This window comes from Malaclemys terrapin, chromosome 2, assembly GCF_027887155.1.
Source record: "Malaclemys terrapin pileata isolate rMalTer1 chromosome 2, rMalTer1.hap1, whole genome shotgun sequence".
NCBI classification, from domain to species: Eukaryota; Metazoa; Chordata; order Testudines; family Emydidae; genus Malaclemys; species Malaclemys terrapin.
The window spans coordinates 140,147,470-140,169,497 of record NC_071506.1 but is presented as its reverse complement, the minus strand read 5'-3'; the positions used below and the strand labels follow the sequence as shown (position 1 = coordinate 140,169,497).

Sequence of the window (22,028 nt, the reverse complement as noted above, 5' to 3'; positions counted from 1 at the left end):
CAAACCTAATCCTTGCAATGAGGGATAACAAGTCTCCATTTTACAGATGGTGAAATGATTGGCCCAAGAGCTAGGACTGCAAGCCAGGGTTCCCTGCTCCCGGTCTTGTGCTCCATCCACTAGACCATGCTGCCTCTGGGTATAACTTCCCCGCACCCTTGTGACAAGTGCCACCAGACCTTTAAAGCACACAGGTGGTCATGGCTTGGGGCTTGTGGCACCTCTGAAAAGTGGCACCTCCTGCAACTTGGGGCATCTGGCCCAGTTCTTGAACCAGCCAGGCCTGTCTTTGCTTAGCCTGTGAGCTCCAGCCGCCGGAGGGGGAATGGCTGCGCACCACAGCTGGAGCCGTGAAGTTTGAGCTGTTTAATGGCTTACGTGACCCGATGAGTTCTGAGCTGCTCAGAATTGAAGCGGCGGTGTGGATTCCAGTAGGTGTGCTGGAATCTAGTCGCCTGGTTAGGTCCTTGTGCTCTCATCAAGAACAGCATTTTGCTTCCTCTCCTGAGTCACGGGCATGAGTTACAGAGCCGCGAGGAACCTTTGGTCAGTTACAACAATACTGTGCCAATCAATGCTTGTGTCTCCCTCCCACCATCCTTCTCTGGGCATGGCAGGGAGGAGAGAATGAGCTACCCAAGGAAGCTACAGGTTGGAAGGTTTCGTATGGGGGTGATCCATAACCCTGCTCCACAGTGACCAGCAGCAGCAGAAGCGCTTTTCCTTTTAACCCTCTCGTTCCCAGTGGGATGGGGTGATTGGCTGAGGATTCTGAAATGTGAGTCATCCCTGATCTCCTTGGGGCGGGGACTGTCTTTATGTTCTTTGTGCGTGCCGCACCTAGCGCAGTGGGGTCCTGGTTCATGACTAGGGCTCCTACGATATACAGCTGATTAATTAATTATAATGATCTCTAATGACCGCAAGGCAGAAACTGCTCATGACAGCAGGAGTTCTATAGCTCCCCTGAAAGAGGTAAAGGGTTGGGGAGGGGATCGACCTGCCAAGAATAACTTAGCTTCTGGCTGAGTGAAGGGAGAAAGGCTTTGGAGCTGATATTTAAGATTTCAGTAGCGTTGGGGTTCTTCATTCTTTTCAAGGGTTAATTTTTCCATGCTGCAGGTGGAGACCTGCAAATCCGTTCTAGTCGCAAGTTCTGTCAGCTTGTTACCAGCCCTCTGAAAGTTGGAGGCACTCATCCCAGTTTTTCGCCTGGCATCTGTCTGTCCCTGTCCGTGACTCAAGGCGGCTTGAATCTGGTTGGGCTAATTATCCCCTTGCCAGCCCTCTCTCGCTGATCTGTATAGACATGCAGATGAGGCTGCAAATGCGTCTGTAACCCTTCGAGTCCTGCTGCGGCGTGCAGCCATGAGCAATCGCCCCGAAGACTTGCTTTGCTTTGGGTCTGGTCTTGCACTTGCAACTGACTCGGACCCTTGAACGCTGTCAGTGACTTTGAGCCTATCACCGCTAACTTTAGACATTACGTGAACTACGGTAATGTCTAGTGGGCCCGATCAATTTTGGGGCCCTGCTCTGTTAGGCGCTGCGCAGTCTAAAAAGAAAAGACAGACCAAGAGTGGGAGAAAGGAAGTCTTATTTCCACTGAGTCAGACCTGCAGCTCAGAGGCAGTTGTCCAGGCTCACCCAGGAAGTGTGTGGCATTTGCCAATTGGGCTCCAAAAGGCCTGGATGATTGCCTGTTCTGTTCATTCCTTCTGGGGCACCTGGCATTGGTCACTGTCAGAAGACAAAATACTGGGCTAGATGGACCTTTGGTCTGACCCAGTAATGCCGTTCTTATGTTCTGCAAATGCCCAGGGCCTGGTTTTGTGTTGCTCTTCTCCCAGGGTTTACACCAGACAATTCAGGAGTGAAACGCTGCCTAATCAGAGGTGGTAGCCCTTTGCACTCCCTTTGGCCTGGCGTTACCAACATGTACCAAGTCTGGGATCTCAGCCGCCCGTTTCTGGCAAGTAATCCTGTTGAACTCAGCTGCGTTCCTCGCAGGAGTAAGCGTTTTCAGCCCTAGACAGTTCCCCGCTGCCAGAGAGGGCACGTGTCCAAGCCGTTCAGAACTGGCGTTACAAGCTCGGTGATTTAACGTGGACGCGTGAACGGGGCAAGAAGCCGCCTCCTCTGAAACCCCCCATGCTGCCCACTTCCATTAATTTGCATAAGTAATCGATGTCTTGTTAACAGCTCATTACTGACACTGAAAAACATGTGGTAAAAACTTCCATTCAACATTGGGGAATTTTTTACAGGCAAATTATACTGATGGTGAAGGGAGAAACAGACCAGGTTTAAAATTACAGCTCGAAAAACAACTGCCTTGGAAACCCACCCTGTGCTGATCACCCATTTTTAGACCTGCAGATAAAGCAATCAAGAGGTTAATCTCTCTCCCCCCCCCCCCCCCCCAGCCTCTGATGAAATCTCCCTTTTGCAGGATTTAATTTCATCCCTGAATCTTACTTGTTCTCCTTTCTTCATTGCCGCACAAGCGTTTTACCAGTTTTGTCTCTCCTCCCTCGTAAAGCCTTGCCTTAGAATGCCAGATTGCTCCTTTGGCTAGACTGTCCGTGAGAGAAATATATTCTTTCCTATTAACGAGAGGCGATTGCAGGCTTGAAGCCCTCTACTGTATTTCTCTCTCTGCTGCTCTGAGCACCTAATCTCTTCCTTGGGCTAGCTTGTGTGGGAAAAGATTTCCCCTTTCAGGAAGAAAGGGCTTTGAGAGTATCAAAGACTTTAGAGTGGAGGGGATGAAGGTTCATTATTTGATATCTATAACTAACACACACAATCCTTTAAAGGGATGCTGTCAAGGTAGAAATAATTGCCAGACAACTAGTGATTGAGTGCCTTGGTGTTTCTTGTTTTATTTTGCACTCAACTTGAGATGCCTTTAAAGAGGTCTGAATTTTTCTGAGGTGCCCAGTAGGTTCTGCACATTGGGATCCCTTTAAAGGTATCTGATGTTGGCTGCTTAAAATTGCTAGTCACTCACTCCCCTCCCTTCCCCAATCTCGGCCAATTTGTTTAAAGTGCAAATCTGTTTGGCCAAGTGGTGCACAAACAGCATCTGATCTCCCCCTCCCCTGGGTGTGTTGGCATGAGATCTGCTCGCTCGAGTGCCAGGAACAGGTGGCTTTTCATTGTGAGTGTCCTGCCTGCCTGCTAGCCCAGTGAGCCAGCCTAGCTCTGGGGGCTGGGTTCTCCTCCTGGTGCATCAGCAGCAGTTTGCCAAGTGCAGTCATTCCACTTCTGGCAGCGCAGCAGTAGAGCTGTGCCTCAGGCCCACGGAACCCATATCGCTAGTGACAACGTGCAAGCAGGAAAGACACCTGGGAGAATCTTCAAAAGCACCCACGTCATTGTGGGGAGGGGTAGCTCAGTGGTTTGAGCATTGGCCTGCTAAACTCAGGGTTGAGAGTTCAATCCTTGAGGGGGCCATTTAGGGTTCTGGGGCAAAAATCTGCCTGGGGATTAGTCCTGCTTTGAGTAGGGGGTTGGACTAGATGACCTCCTGAGGTCCCTTCCAACCCTGATATTCTATGACTTAGGCACTTCAATTGCTTAAGTATTTTTGAAAAGTTCACTCCCACCTCCCCCCACCTCCCCAGAGTCCAAGAGCCACTATGAGTTTGCAGAGCTGGCAGCTTGGAGGGGAGGGTAGGGGAGATGCCCCTCCAGATCCTTTTTACTTGCAAATTGACCTACATAGGAGACTCCAGGAACCCACCTTGCCACTGCCACTGAATCGCTTTTCAGAGTAGCTCTGCGCTTTGTGGGCCTAAACTTCCCCATCTCCTGCGCTGCGTGCTGCCACTTCCCCCCCAGCAAACTGGGTGTAAAGTGCTACCAGGGGTGTCGGATTAAGGCTACATCTGTGCTCCCAACGCTGCAGCTGACAGCAGGCATTCTTCCATCGCTGTAGCAAATCCACCTCTCCGAGAGATGGGAACTGGGTCGATGGAAGGATTCTGTCCCCCTGTCGGGAGATGCAAACTCCAGTGTGAATCTGTCTCTGTGCCAAACGCTGTCGGGATTAGAGAGAATCTCGTTTAAAGCACTAATGATAAAAAAAAAAAAAGTTACTAATTTGTCAGCCCTCCCGGGAGCCAGCTGGATGCTATTTCTTTAGGCTTGGGTCCGTTTGCAGGCGCCGGAGCAGAAGGGGGACTTGAATGCCCTTGCCAGGGCAGCCCTGAATCTGCTGCTTACCAGCTTGCGGAGCAGTTTGAGTTGCCAATGTGAAGCTAGCTCTGAAATCTCATTGGCTGAGGCTGATGTATCGAAAGGATCTCCGCTGGCCTCTGCCTGCACAGCTGCTAAGGAGCAGCACTTTGCTCTCGTTTTCCTCCTGGCCCGGCTCTTGGTGTCTGCTTGGAACTCTAGGGAGTGAGTTTAGAGGGATCGCTGCAGGGGGACGTTGGTGTATGGGGCGAAGGAGGACGGGTCAGTGGTGAGAGCATTAGTTTAGCCATTGGGGCACTAGCCTCAGAAGATGCAGGGTTAATTCCGTGCTCTGCCACAGACTCTTTGTATGACCTTGTCCAAGTCACTTAGTTCCTCTGTTGCCCATCTGTAAAATGGGATAATAGCTTTGCCCTCTCTCCTAGGGGATAAATACATTAGACTGTGAGGTGCTGAGCTACTGTGGTAATGGGGGGCCAGGTCAGGATCGTAGTTAGCTAGATCCTTACCTGTCTGCTGAACTGGAGCAGGACCCGATGAGCCTCGTAGTCTTGGTTTCTTGAACTGCCGCGTTAAGGAAGAGGCAGCTGCTGTCTGCTCTGTTTTGACAGAATGGGCGCCTGAGCCAGATGCTGCTGCAGTCCTCAGCTGTGCAGACTCTGGGTACCCCCATCTCATTGCTTAGATGGCGCCTTGCCCCCTGGAGTGCTGCATTGGACTCTTCCTTAGTGGAGGATCTGTTCCTACCCCCACCGAGTCGCTCCCCCCAACTCGCAACCTACTGGGGGTTTGGTCTGCTTGCGCCTCCCTTGGTGGCCCCGCAGGCCTGCACAAGATCGGCCTCCTTAGCAGCTCCAGGCAGGATCAGCCTCTCTGCCTCACCTCTAACATTTCCTGCAGCTGTCCTTTACCTGCGTGCACCCTCTGCAAAGGGGACCCATCCTCTCACTCTTCTGCCTGCTGAATCCCTCCCTCCTTTGAGCTGCTGACGTCCCTGGCTAATTTAGAATGCTGCACAGCCCACAAACGCAAGGGCTGTTACCATGCCGATAGTGAAGATCTTTCAAATCTAGGCTGTGATGTTATCAGCTAAAAATTACTTTGCAGCAAATTGTGTGTGTGTGTGTGAGTGAGAGAGAGCCTGGTCTGTGGAATAGAATGTGTCGCTCCGGAATAGAATGCAGTGGTATCTTCCTCCTTTTCTTTTCTTTTTTTAAACTATATTTGTTTAATTAAATCTCTCTGGATATTAGCAGCCCAGGTCAGTGGAATGAACGAAAGCATCTGAATGCTTTCTGTGGTTTGAGCCGTTTGTCCTAATGCATCTCATTGGGAGAGATTCCCGGAGCCAAGTGGCTAGCAAAGATCTTTGCTTGGAGGAGCTGGGCGGCATATATAGGGTGAATATTGTGACTCTCTTGATTGCATAGGGACACAGGGATTGCCATTTTGGATCAGACCCATGGTCCAGCTGGTCCAGTATCCTGTCTCTGATGTTGGCCAGCACCAGATGCTTCATAGGAAGGTGCAAGAGACCCCCTCCTCTCCCAGTAGGCAGATGGGTAACCTGCCTTCCCTGAGGCTCCTCCCAGTCCCCAAACCTGAAGCGTGCGGTTTGACTCTGTTAGCACTAACCATTCTAACTGGGGATATTCTCGTTATCCACACAAACATCCAGTCCCTCTTTGAATTTTTGCTAAATTCTTGGCCTTCGTGGTGTCCTGTGGCAGTGAGTTCCACAGGCTAATTGCACAGAGTGAAAACGAATTTCTGTTTTTTTTCCAGTATGAACCGGCCACCTTTTCAATTTCGTTGAATAAATCGCCTTGTTCTTTTATGTACTTTTATCATGTCCCCTCTGGCTGGTGGTGATCTGGGCGCTGCTTGAACTGTAAAGAGACTATGTCCCTTGGGATTTTCCTTGATGATGATCATGTCTCCTCTTATTTGTCTCCTGCAAACCATCCCAGTCGTTTCATTCTCTCTTCCTATGAGAGTTTTCCTAGGATCCTCTGGCTGGATATGAGTTTCACAGTTGGCTCAAGACTGGTCCCAAGAGGGATGGTGGGGGGCTGATAGCACAGAGGTAGCTTGTACACAAAGCTGGGATGAGGGATGGGAACCCAGTGGCTGGACAATGTGCTACTAGTGCTGACTGATGCTACCCCGGGTGGCTGGCGGCTGGAATGTAGCAACACTGCTGGCGAGGGTTGGGCAGCCAATTCTGAGCCCGGTTAATTGATGCAACTCCACTGATTTAGACAGTGCTACTTAGGATTTATGTTAACCTGCTTGAGCTCTGAATCTGGCCCATGCATTCCTGCTCCGGATTGACACCACCTAGCTGTTTGGGGTCTGAACCTGGCCAGCTGACTCTTGTGTTGCTTGCAGATGAGGTGGATGGACGGTTTAACCAGCGGTGGTTTATAGCTCTGCATGTAAAATAACGAGCACAGCAGAAACAACTTGCGCTGCTGGAGATTGGCTCCTGACCCACCCACCTGCCCTGCTGCAACTGCCGTGACAGGGGTCACACACGGTCAGATGCACTGTCCTTTGTGGCAAGTTGGTGCCTTTCTGTGCAGTGTCCCATGCTGGCTGCCTTCAAAGATGGGGTCCCAGCCTAGATGGGCCATTTCTCCAGCTGTGGCAGGACAGTTAATTGGTATCACTAACCACTGTATAGATTAAGCTTGATTAAGCTGTTCAGACCTCTGCCTACAGAGAGCCATTTGCCTTGGCTGAGATGGAGGCAAAGATGGAGAGCATGGTCTCGTGCCCTGATACTAATATGGCGGGGTGGGGGAGTGCTGCCCCCACCAGGGGTTTGTCCTGTGGGGCTGGGTTGTGCTGTCAGGAGCCTCTCTGCCTGGGCTTGGTGCTGCATTGTTATGCCATGTCATTGTGAATTGATGCAACCCCCACGGCAAGTTTGCACAACCAGCGTTGTGCAATGTTACAACACCCAAAATAATAATAGCCATAGACAGCTTTCGCCCACAGATATCCCAAGTGCTTTATGGGTGTTCACCACAGAGGCCTTGCAGCCCTGTGTCAGTATAGGCACAGACCTGGGGGTGGGGGGAATGATCGGACCAAGGGTCACCCACCAAGTCAGTGGCAGAGCTGGGAATATGCCCAGGAATCCTGGCTCCCTTCCTCCTGCTCTACCCGCTGTCACACACTGCCTTTTGGTGAACTGCGTTCAGGATTCCACTGTGGAGGACACACCCTTGGATTCTGGGATTGAGGTTGAGCTGACTGCAGCGCTATGGAGGAATTCCCTCTGCTTCCAGAACATGGACCTGCTGCTGTCCTTGGTCCATCCGTGAGATGCTGTCTGCTGCAGGGGAATGTGGCCCGCTGCTTGAAGAACCAGTAATGAGCTAGCACCTCTGCCTTGCTTCCTTTACCCTCTCAGGGATGAGATGCAACAATTCTCTGCCCCAACAGTGCTACAGGGGACAGGAACACTGCATGCAAGGGCAACTATCAGGGAGTTTCAGGGAGCTGAGTGCGGTGGCCCCAGCTGGACGCTATGCTGTGGGAAATCTTGCTGGTATAGGAAGTCTGTGTGTGGTTAGGGTGCCAGGCTGTCACTTGGAAGACCTGGGTTATAGCCCCGGTTCTGCCACCAACCAAGGACAAGTCACTTCCTCTGTCTGTGGCTCTGTGACAAGCGTGATCAGAGTGGAGGGCTTGAAAAAGGTGCCATGGGGTCTGTAATGAGCCTGCCGGGGCATCCCCATGTTAGCCTGTGGCCGTCACAGGGCTCTCCCCGAGCACAGCCCCTCCTGTAGCCAGCATCAGGCTGTGATACAGAGGGAAGAATGCCTCCCGCTGAATCCCCCCGCTCCCGCCTGCTGTACCTGGCTACTCCCGGGAAAGTGTCCCCATCTAAGCGCTGATCCTGTTGGACGTAATTGAGCCCAGCCAGAGGAGGGATATGGCCATGTGAGAAGCTGGGTGCTATGGGAGAAAACGCTGAGTTGCCACTTGAGCATATGGGGCAAAGGGGTCTAAATGTTTGTAGCTAGCCCCCTTGCCTATGATGGGCCGAGCCGGTCCCTTGGATCCGGCCTGCCCAGAACTCAGGTTCCACGCTATCTACATTAGTGCAGCCACTCAAGCGCCATATATGTCCCTCTGTCCCTTCTCGTGCCAATGACCCTGGACCTCCAAGGAGCAACCAGCCTTGCATGTCACACAGGGCAAGCTTGCCGGAGTTGGGCACAACTGGGTGAGTGGTACCTGCAGCCCTGCCCAGGTACAATAGGCTGAAACATTTGCCTGCTTTGCAGAAGCCCTGTGCTTTCAGAGAGGGTAAAGCATGTGCCAGCTGTAATGGAGCTTTAGGAGCTGAAGGGGAGACATTGGTCAACGCATGCTTTTTCTTTGCCTCTCATTCCAAAGGGAGAGAGGGCTTTTCAGCTGCGGGCGTATTGCGAACTGCTGCTAGAGAAAGGGAATAGCTTTCTGTTCGGGAGGCCGTTATTGATTGGGGGGGAAAAGGTGAAGCTCTGCTGCTTTTGGGATCACAGCAGGAGGATCTCTGGCCTGCCCCCAAAGAAACGCCTCCCCCCCCCCCGAGACACAGCACCTACTGACCCATTCGCTGCCATCCATTTTCACTGTTATTGCCCTACAGCCTTTCTCATTCTAATGAGAGCCGCCTGGCTGGTTAATGGTAAACTCGCTGGTCAGCACTCAGATGCCTTGGGTACGCAGAGGGCCATGCAGCTAGCCAAGGAGGAGCCTAAAGATTGTCATGCTGGCTCAGACCTGTGTTCACCTGTTATCTGGTATCTTGTCTCTGACAGGGGCCAGCACCAGCTGCTTCAGAGAAAGGTGCAAGAGACCCTGCACCAGGCAGTGAAGGGGTAATCTGTTGCAGGGAAGGATTCTTCCTGACCCCTAGTAGTTAGAGCTTGGCTTATGCCCAGATGTATTGGGGTTTATAGCCCTTCCAGATTAGTTGGTTCTGTTTAATCCATGCTGTTGTAACTGCGATTGCTCTTGTCATCCATATAAATGCCCAATCCTTTTAAGGACCCTGTTAAGCTCTTGCCCTCCGTAAGCTCATGTGGCAGTGAGTTCCACAGGCTTACTAGGCAATGTTTGCATTTCCTTTTAAAATGAATGGGTTTTCAGTGCACGTGGCTCAATGGAGGGGCAGATTTTCCATCCCTGTAAGAACTGCTTGTCCTTTAGTCTGATCAATTCTGACCTGGGAGGGGCAGAGATCTTTGCTCTTGGCATACATTCGGGCACTCGGAGTGCAAGTAGAGGGGGAAATGCAGCTTGGACAGTCTTGAAACATGCATGACCTTCCCCTGTAACTAGGGCAAAGGCTAACCTTGGGATGAGACCAAATCAGCAGTGGTTAGAGACAAACCCTCGGTACCAACACCCCCGAAACTTTGGCAAAGCAGGGGTATGACCGATTCCAGATCTGAATTTCACAGCATGCTCCTTACCCTGTAATAGACTGTTCTGAACCTCCTAGATTCTCATGCCGTCAAATGTAGGGGCACTTGCAATCCAGATTTTGCTCCATGTCTTCGAGGTCCTCTTATGTAGTAGGTATCAGAGGGGTAGCCGTGTTAGTCTGAATCTGTAAAAAGCAACAGAGGGTCCTGTGGCACCTTTCTGTTAGTCTCAAAGGTGCCACAGGACCCTCTGTTGCTTTATGTAGTAGGGGCTCTCAGGTGCACTGTGTCATGCAGAGCAAAGGGGCTGCTAGCAGATATGTGATATTATTTAAATTACCATAGTACTTAGGAGTCCCAGTTATGGACCAGAACCCCAGTGTTCCAGGTGCTGTACAAACACATCCTCTTTAACTACAATAGATTTGCCTCCCATTTGCTTCAATTGGAGTTGCACCTGCATGTGCAAAAGATACATATAAGCCTGTGTTCTGTTGACTGCGGATGGTATTGCTGCCGAGTTCAACCTGCAAACAATTCCTTCAGCTCTATCGAGGATGATACAAGCCTGGGCAAATATTATGAGTCTGGGCATGTTGTTTTTGCTTATGCATTTTTTTAATACAATGCAATGTATTTAACATCTGTTGTTTTATACAGAACGACCAGTGCACCGAATTACTTATGCACAGTGGGTAGGAACAATATGTCATTCTCTGAATTGGGCATTATGTTGATGCATGCAAATGCACACAAAAATAGGTGCTGTCCGGGTGCTCCTAGGAAGTTCCCGCTGCAGCCTTCTGCCTGGATGTGGGCCCAGAACCGATCCCCCTGACCCAAACACCCACAAACCTTGCATCTATATCTGAGCTGTTAATAGTCGACCTATAGCAGGTTGAACCAGTACCCAGGATCTGGACTTCCCAGAGCTTTGGGGAAGATCTGCAGTCACCCTTGCAGGCTCAATGTCCTCTCGTTTGGAGATCTGCTGTGGGTAGCATGGTGGTTGGGTCTGTGCCCCCAGCATGCTTGACTCAGCCTGTTCGCTTCTGCTCCGCCCGCCAAAGCTCTGAGCCGAATGCTGCAGAAATGTCAGCTTTTCATGAAAACCCTTTGACTTCCCATGTGGTTTTGATCTCCAAGCATGAACCCTCCCCAGGTTCCTGGCCAGCCCTGGGCTGAGATCTGCGTCAGTAGTGACACCTAAAAGTTTTGTGTGGCTTTTGAGGGTTTGAGTGATGAAACTTTCACCGAGTCCTCGCCTGAATTCAATCCTTGTGCGTGTCCGGAGGTGTGAGACTAATAACGCTCAGCACTGATGGCCTCTTTTGATCTGAGCCGCTCCAAGAACTTTACAAAGGTGAGTCAATATTACAGATGAGGAGACTGAGGCACAGGGAGAGGAGATGACTTGTGCAGCAAATCAATGGCCAAGCTGGGGGAGGAACTCAGATCCTAGGACTCGCATGCTGGGGCAGCGAACAGTGCTCCGTGCAGGGTGACATGTATCTTAACGTGATCCTTCTGGAGATGAGTGGCTCTTCCATCATGTTACCAGATCTGCTCAGTTTCAAGCTGATTTGTATTATGGTCGTTCCCTAACCAAAATCAGGGCCCTGTTGTGCTGGACACTGCAGAGACCCTGGGTAGGAGACGGTTCTGCCTGGAAGAGGTTGCCCTCTAAAATACGAAACAGACAAAAGGTGGGGAAAAGGAAGTGTCCTTGTCCACATTTTACAGGTGGGGACCTGAAATCCAGAGAGATGAAGGGCTTGTTGACACTTCCAGAGCTGCAACAGTGCAGCTGTGCCACTGTAGTGCTTAGTGAGGACGTTACCTTTACCGATGGGAGAGCTTTTCCCGTTGCTGTAGGTACACCACCTCCCCGAGAGGCAGCGCTCATAGCACTGGGGTCAGGTGTGTATAATGGTCGCTCAGCGACGGCGTTATTCCAACAGAAGCTGGTGGTGCAGACCAAGCCTAAGCGACTTACCCAAGGAGTCTGAGCCTCTGGTGTCCTGACTCCCAGGCCAGCGTCTTGGTTGCCAAGCTGGCCTTCCTCTCTGGGAAGGGCGATTTAAAAGCCTGCTCTGGGTGCCCTTATAGGAATCTGTTCTGCAGGCGTTGGCTGGACGGGTTGCGTGCACTGTGGGGAGTGATGCTGGTGATAGGAGCTGGTGGCCGACTAAAACGCTCCCTGTGGGAGAGGGTGGTTCGGGGGACTCCTTTTCCCCAGGGCCCTACGCATGTGAGGATGCAGAGCGTCTTGAGGGGCCAGTGAAGCAGAGCCCCAGTCGCCGCAAAGTTCAGTGGAAGAAAAAACACCCGCGCTAGCTCAGTACCCTTTTCTGTTCTTCGTGTGGCCGGGTGTGAGCCGGAACTGTCTGGTGCCCAGGCCAGCCGATCTCTCGTCCACACTCTGATGGCTTTGTGCTGCAGCGGTGTCGCACTTACACGGGGTCTTTTATCCTTGGCTTCTCAAAGCCCTTTACCAGGCCCACGTTGAGTATCTCTGACCTCCCTTTGCGTGAGTCTTGGGACAACCTTAGTCTGTTCAAAGACATCTACAGCTTAAATCTGAGCCCGGGGTTGCCGTCCGTAGTAGTAAATAGTCGGCGGTGAGTGCTGCCTCCCCCTTTGCTCGAGGCATGGTAGACAGGGAGCGACTCTGAAGGAGGAGGGGTTAGTACTAGACCCACTTCCCTCCCAGACTCCTGGGTTGTATCCGCAGCTCGGGGAGGGAAGTGTGTCTACCGTTAGAGCAGGGACCTTGAATGCAGGAGTCCTGGATTCTACTCCTGGGAGGGAAGAGGTACTAGGGGGTTATAGTGGGGGAGGGGAGACAGAGTCAGGACTTCGGGGTTTTGTCCCCCCTGCTCTAACCACTGGAACCCCTCCCATCCCAGAGCTGAGAATAGTACTCAGGAGTCCTGACTCTCAGCTCCCTATGCTAAACCCCAGAAAACGCTCTTGATAACCAGCTCTCTGGGGTGCAGGGAACAGATAATACCCTGTTGAAGGCTGACATTTCTAATGTAAAGGGCCCTTCATCCTAAACTCTCAGCTTGCAAGCAAACTTCACAAGGCTACAGGGATCGTGTCAGTTACCAGCAAAATGTAGCCACCCACTTACTGGGGCAGCGGGGTCTAGTGCTTAGAGCAGATGACTGGTTCAGGACTCCTGGATTCTACTCCTGACTCTGGAGTGGTATCTAGTGATTAGAGTGAGGGGGACTGGGAGTCGGGTCTCCTGGTTTCTATTCCTACCTGTGCCACTCACCTTCCTACTCAGGCAAAGTCACTTCTCTGTGCGTCAGTTTTCCTCATCTGCAAAATGGGCAGAATACCTACCCTGTTAGGTCTGTTGTAAAGCGAGGTGTTTATCAAGTGCTTTGAGACTGTTTGGTGGACTTATTCTCCTGGTTCGTTGCCTGTTATCATATTGGCTATGGGACAGAAGTGAAGACTAAAGTCTCTACTTCATCCGTTTTCAACTTTCCAGCTCACCCAGGAAAAATCCCCTCTGTTCCAGAAACAGCTGCATGTTCTCTCCAGGCTCAGAACTTCTCAGTGCCTCTGCCTGTTCCTCTGTTCGGCTCACTGTAAAATGATGTTCCAGAAACCTATCATTTCTAATGGTAGCAGCGAAGGCGGAGCAGGATTTCCACAAACTGATGTTCACAGATGTTGCTGGCGTACTGTCTAATGGAGAAAATACAAGCCCAGGGTAATCAGTGAATGGCTTACAGAGCCTTCCAGCGCTCGTCAGACATTTGTAGATTAAGCCTGCAACGGACCATTAGAGTATCTTGTCTGGCAGTCTAGATAACACAGGCCATAGAATTTCACCTGGTTATCGCTGTACTGAGCCCAGTAACTTGTGTTTGGGTAAAGCAAACCCTCCAATAAGGCACCCAAGCTTAAGATGTAGAATCCACCACTTCTCTTGATAGCGTGTTCCACTGTTAGAAATTGTCTTATTTCTAATTTGGCTGGCTTCAACTTCCAGCCAATGCTGCTTGTTCTGCCTTTCTCTTCTACATCAAAGAGCCCTTTAACACCTGGTATTTTTTTGCCCACTGAGGTACTTATACACCATCATTCACCGCTTGATCTTCTTCTTTATTAGCTAAACAGATTGGGGCTCTCTGAGTCTCCCACTGTAGGGCCATCAGATCATTTTTGTGGCTCTTCTCTGCACCCTCTGGAGTTTTCCAACTTCCTTTTGAAAATGTGGCCACTGGAACTTGTCACAGTTTGCCAGTTTTGCTCAATGGTTTGGAGCCAGCCAGGGTAGCTGGCGAGAGGAATACGGTCCCATCAGAGGCCTGTGTGAAATGAATTTGGTGAGTCAAGTTTCACTAAGAGTCCAAGGACCGAGTGAGAGCCGTGGATGCTAAACTTCTTTTGTGAGCTCGGGGTCAGGGGTGAGGCTTGTTGGCTGGCCAGGCTGTGAGAATCTTACACCCGACTGCCTGGGTGGTACTAGTTCTGTTGATATGCAGGGAGGACTGAGTTTCCAGGACTGTCGATCTTGTAAATTTCATGAGCACAAAATTCCCATCCAGTTACATTTGTTTTTGTTTTTTAAATCCTCTTCCCTTCTCATGCACCCATTAGCGCCATTCCAGGAACCTGCCAGCTCCGGAAATGTGCTATAAACACTCAATGCCCCGCTATCGTAGGTATCAGCCAGAGCTGTCAGCAAGGGACCCCAGGGACGGTTTCTGGAATTGGACCCTTAGGTTATGTCTACACTGCAATTAGACGCCCATGACTGGCCCAGGTCAGCTGACTCGGCTAAGGGGCTGTTTAATTGCCCTGTAGTCATTTGGGACTGGGGCGAACCCTCCCATCTTGCAGGGTCCTAGAGCCAGGCATCCGGAGCCTAATCATCTACACTGCATTAACCCTTCGGTGTGTCAGTTTCCACCAGCTGCTCCCCACTTGCCAGCACTGGCGCTGCGGCGAGAAGGATACACTGGGCCAAATTCACCTCCGGTTGGTCACTCCAGTAACTTGAGTTGGAGCTCTGGTTTCTGGGCCCAAACATCCTCACGATTCTGGGGTGCTTTTGGCCCCATGTAACGTTAAGCAGAGCCTCCAACACCCTCCAAAGTGGCCCTGGTTGGAGTCGAGCTTGCGGAGACACAGCAGGGGTTCCCCCAGAATTGTGTTGGTATCCACAAAGCGGGCAGCGATCAAGAGCTTTTATGAAGTTTCCATAGGCCTTTGTTGTTGCCTCAGTGGTAGTGGGGGCAGAGGGATGCCATTTTCCAAGATGGCAGATGGGAGGGTGAGACTGTTTTCTGCCAGGACATGGGGTGCGAGGGATTTAGCATCGTCCAGAAAGCGTCTGAAAGAGGGAAATGGCCCGGCCAGCTGGAGGATGCACATCCCCTCAGCATGCAAAGTTTCTGTGGAGCCCAGGGTGGGAATTAAAGTGCAGTTGACATTTACCACTCTGGGGTGAATTCCCCCCTCGTCCCCAGGCCTCTGTGGGTCAGGGAAGGGTAAATTCACTTCCTTGAACCAGGGGGACTTGCTCTGAAAGTCCTGGCAGCCCAAGGCAGGGAGGGTCATTACAAGGAATGAGGGATACCAGAGGCTTAGCCACCCATTGCTTTGCATTTACCAGGGTCTTCAGGTACCCTGGTGTCAGCTCCGAAGCATTAGTGGCGTCGGGTCGTTAGCAGCCGGGACACTTAGCAAGTGTGCCTAGCCGGGCTGTAGATTTGAAGGTGCTAATGTGTCTGATCAGGGCCTAACGGTATTTAAACCCGGCAAATATTGTTTCTGTAACCTAGCAGAGGATGAACTTTCCATAGCCACAGACCGGGGCACATGTGGGCTACCAGGCAGTGTATATGGAGACGCTCTGGGGATGAAGTCATTGGGTGCAGAGGCGATTCCCCCCTCAGTCCCAGTGCAGTCTGCGTGATGCAACGGGTTTGTACAGGACTTGGGCAGCTTTTATTCTGCTTCCCTGTAATCCGGAGGTCTTGATGGAATCTGCAGTCATTGGTATCCACAACTGCCCAGGTGAGAGGCAGCGTATCCTAGTGGGTAGGGCACTGGGCTGAGAGTCGAGGTTCTAATTCTGGCTCAGTCGCTGATTTATTGTATGACCTTAGGCAAGTCGCTTCCCTCATCTGTGCCTCAGTTTCCCCCATCTTTACATTGGGGGTAATGATACTGACCCGCCTTCGAGGTCTGTGGATGAAAAGCCTTGTGGAAGGACGACATAGATACTCCATTTTTATTGTTTTTAATCATTTTGATGGATAATATCAATGTGTATTTTAAAGCATTTTTTTTCTATTATTATGTCCTATTTTCCCAGTTGCTCAAAGTTATGGATTTTAAATATTTTATTTTTATCTATTTAAACGTTCACGGTTGTGGGAAATTACGGGACGGAGGGGGGTCAGACATGAATTATTTAATGACAGGTTGAGATTCAAAAAGTTAAAGCTTTATAATTGTTGAAACACAAACTGTCAACATCCCATGTCAGAATGTACAAAGCAAATAGTCTGAAATCAAATGGAGTCCTCGCCTTCCTTTGCCTGTTTTGCACATTTTGATTGTTATCGATAGGAATATTTTGTCGTGGGTATATGTGTGCACGGGGAAATAGATGTTTACCAACATTTATTGATAATAATCGAGTCCTTCCAAGCCTAACTGTGTGTGAGGAGGAGGAGGCAGAGAAATGAAGCAAAATTGTCCAAAGTGCAAGCCGCTTTGTACAGCACCTAGCGCAGTGGGGTCCGAGTCCGGTACTGGGGCCCCTAGATGACACAGTGATACAAATTAATAATAATAAAGTGTGGCTGGTTCAAAACAGGGTGTATAACAAAGAAGCTCCCGGCTCCCAGACATGTGATCAGTCTACTGGGCCACACACCCCCCCTTAGTGAGTTGCATTTCAAGCTCTTTTCGGGCATGGGAACCTGTCATTTTCATGTGTAAATTCCCAGCACTCTCTAAACCATATATTAAAACCTTTTAATTAAAAAAATTAATTAGGGAGATCTATAGATTGAAAAAGTGCTAGACAGAAGGGCCAAATATGACGGGCATTTATATACCACACTGATGAGTTGGGTGTGAATGGCTAGATAACTACTGTTATAAAGTCTGCTGTAGATTGCAGAAGGGTAAATCCAGAGTGACTCCGCTGGACTGGACGTTATCAAACAGGAATGAGGTTAGGATCAGGCCTTCTAAATTCTGCTCTTGGTTACCTAGAGTTGGATGGAGGGGTGCTGTGTTGCCTAGTGGTTAGAACACTGGACTGGGACTCGAGCAACCTTGGTTTTAATCACAGCTTTACCCTGGCCTGCTTGTGACCTTGGACATGCACTGCCCCATGCCTCAGTTTCCCTATCTGTAAAATGGAGACCATGATACTGACCTCCTTTGTAAAGTGCTTTGAGATCTACTGATGGAATGTGCTATAGAAGAGCTGGGGATGATGATTATTCCGCTGTTGTAAATCTGGAGTGACTCCAGTGAAGTGAACAACGTTACACCAATATTAGCGAGGACAGAATCAGATCTTATAAACAAGGTCTCTGACACTGATGTAACTGGCGTCAGAATTTAGTTCATTGCTTTTCTGGGGCTCTTTAAACTACCTCTGGCTGTTGGGATGAACACAGAAGGAGCTATGCTTTCCTGCTGCTTCTCTGCAGCGGTGTAAATCCGGAGTTACGCCAGTGGAGTTAGCCAGGTGTAAAACTGATTTAAGCAGGTGCCCACCCTCGCTGAGCCAGATCCTCAGCTGGTTCAGATGAAGGCAAGCTCTTTAGAAATCTGCGACAGCTGCCCGACTGGCTTGGGCGGGGAGGGAGCGAGAGAACTGCCTGGTGCTTCGTGTGACCTGAAAGAAGTCGATACGGTCGAATCACTAGCAGAAAAACCACATCCCTCTCTTCCTCCTCCTCTCCACACGCACGCGTGCGCGTACACACACATACATACACACACACACACACACAGCGAAGCCTGCGAGGATTGGCTCGTCCGCCCCCTCGCTGAGGCGGGCAGGGGAGTGGGCATGCATATCACGTCCACAGTGTTTGTTTCATCGGGGTGGGGGGGGGAAAGCGAGCCGGAGCTCAGCGGTATGATAATGACTCTAGCGTCTGGCAGAAAGAAAAAAAGCCCCTGAATGCACCAGGGTGTCTGTAACCGAGCTTAAAGGAGAATGAAGCAAGATGGCTGCCTGGTAGTGGTGGATTCTCGCTGGAACTGACGAGGGCTGGGGGGGGGGATTTTTGTGCGGGGGTGGGCGATCGCTGGCAAGCTGAGAGAGGAAAGAGAATTAAAAGCAGAACAAGGTAAATATAGGCTCTGCCTTGTGTTTCGTTTCAATGCCCTTTAAATGCGAGAGTTTCCCTCCCCAGTCCAAGGGAATTCAATAGGGATTTTCTAATAGGCAGTGTGTGTTTAAATAACACACAACATGCCCCCCCCTTTCTGCATGCAATTCCCTGGTAGCAGGGGGACTGTGGTAGCTGGTGTTGCCAGGACCGGCTTGGCCTGAACTGCATTTTATTCTGACTTTTTTTTAAATTCCCCTTGCAGGTGGAAATAAGGGACAATAAAGAAGGTGGGACGCAGGAGCAAGTGCTGGCGACAAAGGTACCTTTCTTTTCTTGTTTAAAGACCGAGGACAAAGCCTGGAAGGGAATCTGCGGTGGGGGGTGGAATTGGCCAACCACTAGCAATAGCGAAGCATGTGTTGCGGTATTTAAAAACCCAGGCGTCTCCAGCTTTACCCCTGCTGAATTGCAGATGCTTCTTCATCCAGGCATTTGCTGCTATTATTTTAAGCTGTGATGTTTTTGCAAGGGGGGAAGGAATCACTGCTTTTCAGCAGCTCCTCTCCTCTTGTGGTGCAGAAGCAAAAATAAATAAATATCGCCACAATCCCCTCTTCCCCTTGTCTTTACAGGGGAGCAGCAGCCTCTCTCCCCTAGATCTGCTGAGTCCGGTGCAATTAACAAGAGAGACTAGACTCCCCCACTTTGAAGCAGGCATGACATCACCCTGATGTAACCATGATGATGGCAGCTGTCATACCTCACTAGGGTGGACCTGGAGAGTCTGCCTGAGCTGCCATGACCCAAAACCTCAACTCAGTTTCTCTACTTCTGGGGAAAAACATCATTGCGAAGTGGAGGGGACAGGCAAGGTTTCTTAGGTTTTGTCACTTGAGGTTTAAGGCCGGTTTCCACTCCGTGTTACGCTGATGTCAACCCAGCTGAAATCAATGGGGTTACTCCAGAGTTAGACCTGGTCCTGTACTCCGCTGCAGATCTGATGCCTGTGCCTTGGGAAAATACCCAGGAGTGGCTCACCATGGGGTTGCTATGGGAACAAAGTTTGGAGTGTGACACTGCAGCTTGCCTTGACGCTAATGCTCTGGGAATATGAGATGGGGGAAGAGGGAAGGTGAGCGAGCTGATTTCATTAGCGGTATCGGGAGCGTTACCTTGCAGGGACTGAGGCCGGGTCTACTCTAGAAAATTAGGTTGGTTTAACTCCATCGGTCAGGGGGTGAAAAATCCACACCCCTGAGTGGTGGTGTTAAGCTGACCTATGGCCCCCTGTAGACCGTGCGAGATTTGATAGAAGAATTCTTCCGTCGACCTACCTACTGCCTCTCGGGGAGGTGGGTTACTTACACCAACGGGAGAACCCTTGCTGTTGGTGTGTATAGTGTTTGGTTGAGCCGCTGTAACACTTCAGTTAATGTGGTTCCGTTACTGTGTATTTGCCAGTCTCTGACTTTAAAAAAAAAAAAAAAGTGTCCCATGCAATGGGGTTTCCATCATTCCTCTGGGGAGACCACTCCACAGATCTTGCTGATAGGAAGATTTCCTGATATTCAGTCTGTGCTTTAGAAATAACGGGCAAGCTCCTCTGCTGGTGTGAACCATTTTAGCTGCATTGGCATCAACGAAACTACATTTTTGACACTAGCTAAGGGCCAGTCGTTCCTTATTTTGTTCTCTGATTGCATTTCCCGTTCCTCAGCTGTGTTGCACCCAGGAGCCAAGGGAGAGAAGCTGTATATGTATATCCTGGCTATTTCTAGAGCCACTTTCACTATGGTGTCTAAGGGCAAAGCAGCTCAAAAGAGGGGGAAAGGGGATATTGATTAAAGTTGGAGCTTCCAGCAATGCTGGGCGTGTTCCTAGCGTGCCCTATGTCTTGTGTTCTCACAATATAAAATATTGCCATTCGGAGTGCCCACGGTGCCTAGCAATGGGGAATCTGCCCATGGTTTGTTACCTCAGCGCAAGATCCAAGTCCGGCCCTCAGGCTCCTTGAGGCGAAGTGCTGAGCACCTACAATTCCGTGGTTGTTGCAGGTGCCCAGTGCCTTTGGAAATCAGGCAGTTGGTTACGGTAGCTTCCCTTATACCTATTTGTAAATGACAACCGTCTCTGAGTTTGGGGGGTCCTGTGCCGAGAGGAGATGTAATGCTTGGAAACGCTACCGCTCCCAGTCGTGTGACTGGAGTGGTGCTTTGCAATTTTAAGTAAGGTTGTTCCCGGGGTCCCGATGGAAGGGATCCATGATCCGTAACCTGCTTGCTGCTGTTCACTGCGACCTAGCAAACGATGTGTCAGGTCCTCCTGCTTGATTCCCACTGGGCCTGATTCGGATCTTGCATCAGTGACTGTGCAGGCGTTGCACCATTGACATCAGAGGGTGAGATTTTTTTGTAATTCAAAAGCACCTAAGTGAGTTAGGAGCCCACATCCCATTGACATTTAGTGGGTCTTGTGCTCCTATGCTCCTAACTCACTTTGGCTGCTTTTGAAAATCCCATCCAGTGGTGTGAGTGAGTGTTGACGTCAATGGAGCTGTGCCAGTTTATGCTGGCTGAGGGTCTGGCCCATTGGATGCATGCACATTTTGCAGGTTCAGCCTCCTGCCAACCAGGTGAGCTGGAGGTTGCATCAGGGCCCTTGCCAGGGAAGGTACCAAATTGAGCAGCTGTTGTCATGCTAGCTTGGTAAACAAACAAGTCCTGACTGGAGTGCTAAGTCTTTGGTGGCACCTAATTAGCACTGATGATGGTTGTTTGCTTTACCAATGTGGATCCTTTATCACAGGTAATTAGGGAAAGGTCAGGCCAGAGGGGGCAATTTGCATTTAGAGTGGGGAGAATGAGGAACAAAAAAGACCCTGGCCTGCTGCCTGACCTCTTCCTTTCTTTTGTTTTTGGTGTGAAATACCACGCCAGCGCAGATACAAGGGGCAGATATTGTAGCAGCAAGGTTGCAAAGGGTGGGAAAGCAGGCAAATGAGATTTCTCCCTCCCCAAATTCAACCCCTTAACTTGCATTAACCAGATGAAATTCACCCCTCCCCCGCCAAGTCGGCATTGATGGAGTTTTGGGGGGTGCAGAATGGAATCCATCCCAGCTGGTGGGCACATCGGCCAGACCATTCCCGTTCCAGCTCCTGTGAGGGGTGCGGTGATGAATGGACAGTTCCAGCCATGGCGGCCACATCCCTTCCACCTCTCCCTCCCCTGTGCTATACTCTCCAGAGCTCTAACGAAGCCCCCTTCTGCAACAGAGCACGGCCTTCCTTCTCAATCACCAGCCCTTGGGCAACGGAAGCGCCCCGGCCCCACCGCACTGGGGTCCTCAACGGGGTGGGTTCCATGCACCGAGGTGACACCTGCCATTTCGAGGCGGGGGAGGGGGGTGACAGTATTTTGAATCCAAAGCCAACCAAAAGGAGCCTGTGACCGCCATTTTTCTCCTCTGATATTCTCCACTCTTTGCCCGGATGCATGGTAGCTGGATACCCTGCACCCAGTTATTCCCTGCATCCGTTTCCATTGATCTCTCAGTGATTGGGATTTCCAGGGTGCGGTGGCACCAGTGGGTTTGTGCATTGCCCCGCTCCCCATCGGAGGCATGCCCTCAAACCCAGATTCATGAGCGGAAATGACTTTAGGTCTCAGCCCGGGTAACCACCTACCTGGACGGTTTGGCACGGTTCAGTGCCACCGTACGTCTTTGCTCAGGAGAGTTCCATGCCTGGACTAATGGGGTTCTGGGTGGGTCAGGACTGAGGTTCATTGACAGGGTTGGAATGGAAGGCCTGGAGCTGGAATGGGACGGGGGAGCTGATGGTTAGAAAGGGGCATTAACGTTAGCAGAATTGCATAGGGTGGCCGGGAACTGGAATAGTTGAGAAGGGAGGGGATTGAAGGACATGGGCAGAGCTATATATACGCAGGACTGCGGGTCAGGATCGGGCTGTGTCTGGCACAGCAGAGGGACCTTCTATCAGGCCAGAGGTGCCTCAGGAGAGGTGGAGATGGTTTGCACGGTACTTGCCCGCTCTGACGTA

At 50.7% G+C, this 22,028-nt stretch overlaps 1 protein-coding gene across 1 annotated transcript in view; it reads left to right on the top strand.

The window, feature by feature from the left end:
* The window catches only part of TET3 (tet methylcytosine dioxygenase 3), a 151,026-nt gene that overhangs the window by 14,551 nt on the left and 114,447 nt on the right, over nt 1–22,028 (top strand). Inside the window, exon 2 of the mRNA XM_054018084.1 lies at nt 18,231–18,287. Coding sequence (XP_053874059.1) covers nt 18,231–18,287 — 57 coding nt within the window. The remainder of the gene's footprint in view (nt 1–18,230; nt 18,288–22,028) is intronic.